This window comes from Onychostruthus taczanowskii, unplaced genomic scaffold (genome assembly GCF_017590055.1).
Source record: "Onychostruthus taczanowskii isolate IOZ18803 unplaced genomic scaffold, ASM1759005v1 scaffold24, whole genome shotgun sequence".
In the NCBI taxonomy this organism is placed as follows: domain Eukaryota; kingdom Metazoa; phylum Chordata; class Aves; order Passeriformes; family Passeridae; genus Onychostruthus; species Onychostruthus taczanowskii.
In genome coordinates, this window is record NW_024499684.1 from 1,680,295 (window position 1) to 1,689,098 (window position 8,804).

Sequence of the window (8,804 nt, forward strand, 5' to 3'; positions counted from 1 at the left end):
CTTCTAACACTGATCAAAAACTATGGTTTGGATAAATCAGTTTATTTGAACAGATGATTTAAAATTCCATGGAATCCCAGACTGGTCTGGGCTGGGAGGGACCTTAAATCCCAGTGGGCAGAACACCTTTCATAGATCCAGCTGCTCCAAGCCCTCTCCAACACTTCCAAGGTGTTCATTTAATGCATTCCATTATTTTGTAATTATAAAATAGAATTTATCTCATAAATGTATCACTTATTGTATAGAACACCTCTCAGGTCTGAGCTTTTCCTGTTCCATGTAAAAGCAAAAGCTGGATTTAGAGGAATTCAATGTTAATTGCTCCAATTCAATTACCAAAATGGCCTTTTCTGCTTTTACATTAAAAACACCTTTTATTTTCTGATAAATAAACATTTTCTGCACCTTTTTTTCATGCAGGATCTTTGGTTTAAGGATTCTCCAATGAAAAGGTCTTGGAGACAGGTGGAATAATCTCCCAGGAGCAGGAATATTCCCATGCCATCACCTACAGGACCCAGCATGGAGTGGCTGAGCTCTTCAGAGCCATGGCTTTTTTCAGGATATACAGAATTCCATGGGATTTTATATCTTGGAACAGCTCCCACTGACCTAAGCAGAACCCCTGAATATTTCTGTGAGCAATTCCTCCACTCATAAGAGATAAATGAGATTCCAGTGGAAGCTCAAGCAGCTGGGAAGGAACTGAAGGACTTGGTGAAGTCAAAATATCAGGAAAATGAGCAATGTCAAAGTATCAGATAAAATCCTGCTATCCAGGGAAAGCTCCACTATTTCCCCCATCTTTTGCATCCTCTCCCACTCCACAAGCTCCTACTGCTCTCACAAGGCCCCTTCCAAAGAGGGAAGCAGAGGAAATTGTAGCTGAGCAGGGAAGAACATGGTTACATGTAAAAGCAGGATCAACTTTCCAGAATTCCTCTGGAAAAAATGTGATCATCACTTAAAACTGTATCCTAATCCTGCTGCAGAACAGGGGAGATCAAGTTTTCAGGGACAGCAGCTTTACTTCTGCAGCTTCTTTGCTTTTCCAACAGGGGAATTCACAACTGCTGCCACTCAAATGCTTTTTCCATGGCATTCCCACAGGGAGGTTTCTCCATTCCCATGGATTTCTGTTCAACTGAGGCAAAAGAGACTTTCAAATCACAACTTACTACACAAAAAAAAAAAAAAAAAAAAAAAAAAAAAAAAAAAAAAAAAAAAAAAGAGAAAATTTCAGCCAAAATGCCTGGAGTAGGTAGAAGTGATTCAGCTTAATCTCTGGACCTTTATTTTATTAAGTACTGAAGCCAGAACTGTCCTCAACCTGAAAATGACTCCCCAGCTTTGAAGGAATGTCCAGAGGGAGACTCCCAGCCTATCCAAACACAGAATATAAAACATGTATGTTTTGTTCATTAACTTCCATGGACTCTTAAATGCTGACCTAATACAAAATTGTCAATAAAAAAAATGAAAAAAAAAAAAAAAAGGTCAAATCACTTAGGATTTGTCCTTAATTTGGAGGTTAAAGCCAAAAATATTCTTCATTTTTGTAAAAAATAGCAACAAGACCAATGTCAGTAGGAAATAAAAGAACAATATCCCCCAAGAGACAAATTTCAGAAAAAAACCCAAGGGGACTAAATTTACATTTGCTCTGCTTTCAAACATCTGCAGTTCAACTAGGAATTAATGCAGCCCTGTCAGGACATAATGCTGCTTTTCCATTGGATTCAGCAAGTTCCAGGAATCCTTAGCACACAGGGGAGATGGCTGGGGCAGGAAAATTCATGCAGGTAGAAAAATCTGGCTGGGTACAAAATCTTTTTGGGGAGAAGGGGGAAAAAAACCCCCAAGGGAAAAATCTTTTTGAGGACAAGGGGGAAAAAAAATCCCAAGGGAAAAATCTTTTTGAGGACAAGGGGGAAAAAAAATCCCAAGGGAAAAATCTTTTTGAGGACAAGGGGGAAAAAAAATCCCAAGGGAAAAATCTTTTTGAGGACAAGGGGGAAAAAAAATCCCAAGGGAAAAATCTTTTTGAGGACAAGGGGGAAAAAAAATCCCAAGGGAAAAATCTTTTTGAGGACAAGGGGGAAAAAAAATCCCAAGGGAAAAATCTTTTTGAGGACAAGGGGGAAAAAAAATCCCAAGGGAAAAATCTTTTTGAGGACAAGGGGGAAAAAAAACCCCAAGGGAAAAATCTTTTTGGGGGGAAGGGGGGAAAAAAACCCCAAGGGAAAAATCTTTTTGGGGAGAAGGGGGAAAAAAAACCCCAAGGGAAAAATCTTTTTGGGGAGAAGGGAAAAAAAATCCCAAGCAATCCTCAAAGCTTCTTGCTCCTCAAATAATGCCTTGTATTTGACTGACACGAGCACTCAAGGGTACGAAACAACAAATACTTCAAAAATCTATTTGCAATTTATTATTTTTAAACTTTTTTAAGCTGCCTTACCATCAGAGCTCGTCAGGACAAAGTTCTCAGCCTGGGATTGCTTCTTGCCACCGATGCCTCTGGGAAAGCAGTGCAGATCTATGGGATAAACATCACCTGGCAGCTTCAGCACTCGGGTGGTCTCGCTGCTCACGGGGCTCCACCTCATGAGCTGGTGGTCGTCCCCACACGAGTAGAGCTCGTCAGCTGTCGTCCAGCCCACACAGCTCACCAGGTCCTTATGTGCCACTCACTTAAGGAATCTGAGAAGTTTAGCCATTAAAAATAATCCAACACCCCTTCTTGAAGGGATAATACAGGAAGATTATTTTTGCTCTTACGTGCCAAGAAGAGTTGGTAAAAATTCAGCCAAAAACGAAGCAAATTTTCATTTCATGAAATGAAAATATTCCATAAAAATAAAATTCTTATCATGATGTAAAGTTATGGAAACGTGGCTAAAATGTTGGGTTAGTGAAGGGTCTTAGTGCAAAATACAAGTGCAAAACATCCAACATTCATTAAAAATTGCTGGTTTATTAACACCACATCATATATAAGCATTCAGTATCTCTTAAAACATTGTCCTTAAAGGCTGCACTCAATGACAAGGGGAACAAAAGAAAAACAGGGAAAAAAGTCGTCTGCAATTTACTAATATTTTACTGAAACTTCAACAACAAAAAAATTTTGTCTGGGAGAGTCTATTCAGAATGAACACGATGTTCCATGGTTTTTACTGTGACAAAGGATATGTTTTGGCTCCTTTAAAAGGGAAGTCTTCAGTCTCATCTCAGTTGTTCAGATGGAGCATTAAAACCATGTGTTATAACTGCAATAAAAGAAAACAAATACATCTATAAGTATGGATAATTAACATAATATATATGCATACACAAGCAGCTAAAATTAAAATGGAAGATACACTAAAATTAAAAGTTCTGAAGTAATACTACATCACTAGTGGGGAAAAACAAGCACCAAGAAATACCTGAGTTTAAAGAGAATTCTGTTTTCACGTTATCCAACTGAATATGGACAACTTGAAGAAGAAACGATGCTGTGAACAGTGAATCCTTAAGGTTGGAAAAGACCTTTAAGATCAAGCCTGAGACATCAGAGGTTGGGAGCACTGGAGATCCCTTGTGCTGACACACAGCCAGGAAGGGAAAACATGATCTTTGCCTTTCCAAGCCCAGAACTTTATTACAAATTTTAATGCATTTTAATCGCTCTGTATGTGCTACTAAAAGGCTGAACGCCCACCCTGGGCCATCCACAGGTACATCCATCACTGCCAGCCCACGTATTCCCTCCGTCCCAAGGAATCCAGCAGGGCTCCGCTGGAGTTTTAGGAGAGATGTGGCAATAATTACAAGCAGGAATTATCGGGACTCGGAGAAGCCAAAGTGCCCGACGCCTCCTCCTCCCTTTGCCATCCGGAGATGAGGATCGGGAACGGCGGAGGGGAGCGGGATGGGGGAGCAGGGAATGCCAGAGGGAAGGATGGAGCAGCGCCGGGAAGGAAAACCAGCGGGCGGGATAGGGAAGGCAGCGGGAAGGGATGGGGGCAGAGCAGGGAAGGGCAGGAATGCCACAGCAGGATGGGGGGAAAGCCGAGAAGGAAAAGCAGCCGGCGGAATGCGGGGCACGGAGAAGGAGACACCAAACCCCCGGGGCAGCCTCGGCCACCACCCGCTGCTCCCTCCCTTTCCAGCTTTCCAAGAAGCCATTACCCAACCCCTGCTGAGGGTCGGGGCTCCCCCGCCCTGCCCTCAGCTGTCCCCCGGAGCTTTCCCTCCCCTCCATCCGCCCGTCCCACGCCCAGCCGGGGTCACGGCTCCCGACCCTCTCGCCCACCGCGGCGGTGACTCAGCCGAGGGGAGGGGGCCGGCGGCCGCCGCCTCCCCAGCGCGCCTTTACCTGCGCGGGCAGCGGAGGGAGCGCGCAGAGCGGCGGCTGGAGCCCGCTCCCGGCGGAGCCCGGGACGATCCCGCTCCCGGCCGATCCCGGGATGATCCCACCTGCTGCTCCCCGCCGATCCCGCCTCCCGGTCCCGCTCCCGTCGCCTCAGGAGCGGCGGCTCCCGCTCCCCCCCGCCGCCAAGCGCCGCCGTCGCTATGGCGACTTCTCGCGAGACCTCATCCTCTTCATCCTCCTCCTCCGCCACCTCACGGGTCCCCCCCCGGCCCCCCCAAGGTGCCACGGCGCCGCCCGTTAATTAATTAAACCGGCTTCAAAATTGCCGCGCCCTCACAATTTTTAAATTTTTTTTCACTAGAAATTTTTTTTTTTTTTTTTTAATTTTAAACCAGCGCGCGTCGCCCAGCAACCAAGCACCGCCCACTGACCTACTTCTAAAATTAAAATTAACCCTTTTTTCCGCCGGCACGGCCGCAAGGCTGTGTTACCGCACCGCCCTCACCCCCTAATGTCTCCCAGCCCTCCGTCTCTGCCCAGAAAAAGCCGCTCCCGGCGGATTTCTGCGCGCTTTCCCCTCCCTGCTGTAACGAACACAAGATGGCGGGCGGGGGCGGCGGTGCCGTTCAAACCCGCGGGCCCGGCCCCTCCCGTCCCAGCCTGCCCCGCGCTTTTCTAACGAATTTCGGTTCGAGTTCGCCGTTTCGGCGCCATTTTCGAGTGTGGAAGCGGCCGAGCTTCTACAGCAGCCGGAGCCGCCCTCCCCCCCGCCGCCAAGCGCCGCCGTCGCTATGGCGACTTCTCGCGAGACCTCATCCTCTTCATCCTCCTCCTCCGCCACCTCACGGGTCCCCCCCGGCCCCCCCAAGGTGCCACGGCGCCGCCCGTTAATTAATTAAACCCGCTTCAAAATTGCCGCGCTCTCACAATTTTTAAATTTTTTTTTTCACTAGGAATTTTTTTTTATTATTTTTTTTATTAATTTTAAACCAGCGCGCGTCGCCCAGCAACCAAGCACCGCCCACTGACCTACTTCTAAAATTAAAATTAACCCTTTTTTCCGCCGGCACGGCCGCAAGGCTGTGTTACCGCACCGCCCTCACCCCCTAATGTCTCCCAGCCCTCCGTCTCTGCCCAGAAAAAGCCGCTCCCGGCGGATTTCTGCGCGCTTTCCCCTCCCTGCTGTAACGAACACAAGATGGCGGGCGGGGGCGGCGGTGCCGTTCAAACCCGCGGGCCCGGCCCCTCCCGTCCCAGCCTGCCCCGCGCTTTTCTAACGAATTTCGGTTCGAGTTCGCCGTTTCGGCGCCATTTTCGAGTGTGGAAGCGGCCGAGCTTCTACAGCAGCCGGAGCCGCCCGCGCTGCCGCCGCCTCGCCGGGGCACGGAGCCGCCGGGACGAGCAGGTACGAGCTCGGCGGGAGGAAGCGATGGCGGTTCGCCTCAGGGCGGTGGGGTGGGGGGGCTTCGCGGCGGAGGAGGTGCCCTCAGGGGGCTGCCCCGGGCAGGGGGTGCCGAGGGGACGGTGCTGACGGCGAAAGAAGAGATGCTGGGAGAGCTGAGGGGAGACAAGGGATGCTGAGGTGGAGATTAGGACTTTTGAGGGGAAGGTGCTAATGGGGAGACAAGTGATGTTGAAGGGAAGGTGCTGAAGGGGAGACAGGAGGCGCTGAGGGGGAAGGTGGGGTGCGCTGAGGGGATGGCAGGAGGTGCTGGGGGATCGGCGGGTTCTGCCCCGCGCCTCATTTCCCCGCTTCCCCCCTCGCCCGGAGGGAGCAGAAGCGGCGGCAGCGCCTCTCCCCGGGCCGGGCTGCCCCGCTGAGGGTCCCCGTGAGGGCTCCGCGCCCGGCGGGTCCGTCCCGGCTGCTGTCGGCTCGGAGCTTTGAGGAGCGGCTCCCCGGGGGGCTGTGCAGCCCAAGGGCTCCCGCCGTGCCCTGAGGGACCCCCGCGGACCGCGGCTCGGAGGACGGGGAAGTTCAGGGACGCGTTTGGGTAGCGATTTTCATCTGCTTGGAGCAGGGACCTTTCTCGCCCCGGCTCTGCCTGCTGCTTTGATGCTTGAAGGGTGAGAGAAAAATCCCAAGAAAGTTCTTAATGATTGGCTATTCGCTTAAAAGAGCTGGACTCGATGATCCCCCGTGGGTCCTTTCCAACTCGGAATATTCTGGGAGCCTGTGACTTGGAAAGAGCGTGACAAGGGTGCAGTCTGGCTCCTTAGGCTTTTAAAAAAGCCCCAGATTTGTCACTGACAGGGCTTGTCTCTGTCACATTTAATCGGCTGTTAATAAGGAAGCTTTTCTGTCCGTCTCCGGCTCTTTTTTTCGCCATCCCCGTGAGGAAAACAGCGCTTGGCAGGAGAGATGCTTTTACCGAACACCTTCGAGCTGGCTCGGGGGAGGGGCCGGGCACGAATTTGTTAAATTTGTTAGAGACTATGTGGCAGCTGATTTATCGCGATTTAAAAGCTGAGGTCAAGTAGTTCGGCTCGTTCGTTCTGGTGAAGTGTCCGAGGGGGGGAAGGGTTGGGAAGGTAAATAGGTCTATATTGCACAATTCTGTTGGAGTGGAGCAGTTCGGGGAAAAAAAAAAATAAAAATAAATGTGCTTTGAGAGGCTGTAATTGTCTGCGACAGCCATTGCGGAACAGCTCTGAACGGGGGCATAGACTGAAATTGCCTGAAAATGAGTTCTGTCTCTCATTTCCCCCCCTCCCCCATTGTCCCAAATGAAGGACTCTCAGGAGAGTGTGGGCTGGGGGTAGGTCTGAAAACGTCAAATGATTGGCACCAATTGTAAGATGACTTTCTAACCACGTCAGTTTTTTATCTTGTGAGAAGTAAACTTTCTCATGTCTGTTTTTCTGCGAACTCACTTCGCCACTTGCTGCGATTTCAACTCTTTGGGGAGAGTTTCGCTCCTTTTCTTCTCCTCGGGTGCTTTCTCTTCACCCGTTCGGGGAGCTGTGCTCGAGTGCCAGCTGACGGCTTTTGTAATGCTCGTCCTTGCTCAGATCACTTTAACATCCCGGCTAGATGAAGGTATTTCGTTTTTGCTTTCTCTCTGAAACGCTGAAAGCTGGCAGGAGGGGTTGTGTGGTATTTTGTGAGCAGAGTGTGTCGATTTAAATGATTTAAGAATGAAATCTTTGCTATGATCATGCAGGGCTTTTGTTTCTTTATCTGTTTGTCAATCTCTCTATATCCATCCGAATATTTAGCACGGATTATTGAAAGTAAAACGAGTGTCAGGTCTGAAATATAACGAGTTCTTCCAGGAGAGTATAGACATGTGGCTCCTGGGCTTGTTATTCAATGTGTCTTTAACTCTTTTGCCCCCAGCACCAGGGTGGCTTTCAGGGAGCAAAGTCACTGCCCTGACATGTCCCCGCGGGCTGGCAGCAGGTAGATCCACGCTGTTAAAACAGATTAGGCTCAGCCCCTCGTTTTGGGGGCGATGTATCTTAAAATATATCATTATGAAGCTAACCTCGATATTTTGTTTCCAATTTGGATTTTTGTCTTCTAAATGCCTCCAGCCTTAAGTTTCTAAATGAGTCAAGCATCTGGGCAGAGGTGTAGGTGAATTCCTCGCGGGCTGTAGCTCGGTGCTGAGATCACGGGGTTCTCTTGTTTGTGTTAGCAAAGGAGATAGAGCCCTTCAGTTGTTTGATTGCTCGGCATGGAAGGGGAGCAGCCAACAGGGACCGTGCCAGGCAAGAGCACCAAAACCTCCACTGCAGCCCGTGGGAAGGGCAGGGAGCCCTTGGAGGAGTCCTCCATGGACATGGAAGTGGAAAAGGAAGGCACCAGGGAGCCTGACAAAGAACCTCCCCAAGGTAGGTCTGGGCTGGCTGTCGTGGTGCTCGTTGAGCCTCCTCAGCAGCATCTTGAATTTCCCAACTCTTCCAGATGGGATTTGCTCTTTTCCCTTCTACAAAGCAACGCTGAAACCCCTGGCAATTTAAAACTGCTTTTAAAATGGTCAAAAGAGCTTGCAAAGAGTTAAAGGGTTTGGCCCAGTACAAGTGCAAAAGCAATTTGTAGACTTTCTCCTAATAAAGCCTATTTCGGAGCTCTGATCTGGAACATTGTACTTAACGTTGTGGTACAACAGCAGGATTTTTCAAATTTATAGGCAGCCAATGGTATGGGATTTCTTGGAATGGAATAAATGTCAAGTTTATTTACTTAACTCTTAAAATGATTTGACACGCTGTTAAAACAGATTAGGCTCAGCCCCTGGTTTTGGGGGTGATGCATCTTAAAATATATCATTACGAAGCTAACCTCGATATTTTGTTTCCAATTTGGATTTTTGTCTTCTAAATGCCTCCAGCCTTAAGTTTCTAAATGAGTCAAGCATCTGGGCAGAGGTGTAGGTGAATTCCTCGCGGGCTGTAGCTCGGTGCTGAGATCACGGGGTTCTCTTGTTTGTGTTAGCAAAGG

At 48.9% G+C, this 8,804-nt stretch overlaps 1 protein-coding gene across 5 annotated transcripts in view; it reads right to left on the reverse strand.

Moving 5' to 3' along the window:
- The window catches only part of IFT80 (intraflagellar transport 80), a 29,700-nt gene extending 24,762 nt beyond the window's left edge, over window positions 1-4,938 (reverse strand). For 2 of the 5 annotated variants that reach the window (XM_041406041.1, XM_041406037.1), the window contains exons 1-3: window positions 4,364-4,543; window positions 3,196-3,272; window positions 2,462-2,683 (exon numbers count right to left, since the gene is read on the reverse strand). In XM_041406041.1, coding sequence (XP_041261975.1) covers window positions 2,462-2,683; window positions 3,196-3,232 — 259 coding nt within the window. In that variant the 5' untranslated portion in view covers window positions 3,233-3,272; window positions 4,364-4,543. Of the gene's footprint in view, window positions 1-2,461; window positions 2,704-2,781; window positions 3,154-3,195; window positions 3,273-4,363; window positions 4,544-4,865 lie in introns of those variants that run through there. The other 3 variants (XM_041406040.1, XM_041406038.1, XM_041406042.1) reach the window with 3 other exon arrangements.
- Window positions 4,939-8,804: the final 3,866 nt, after the last annotated feature.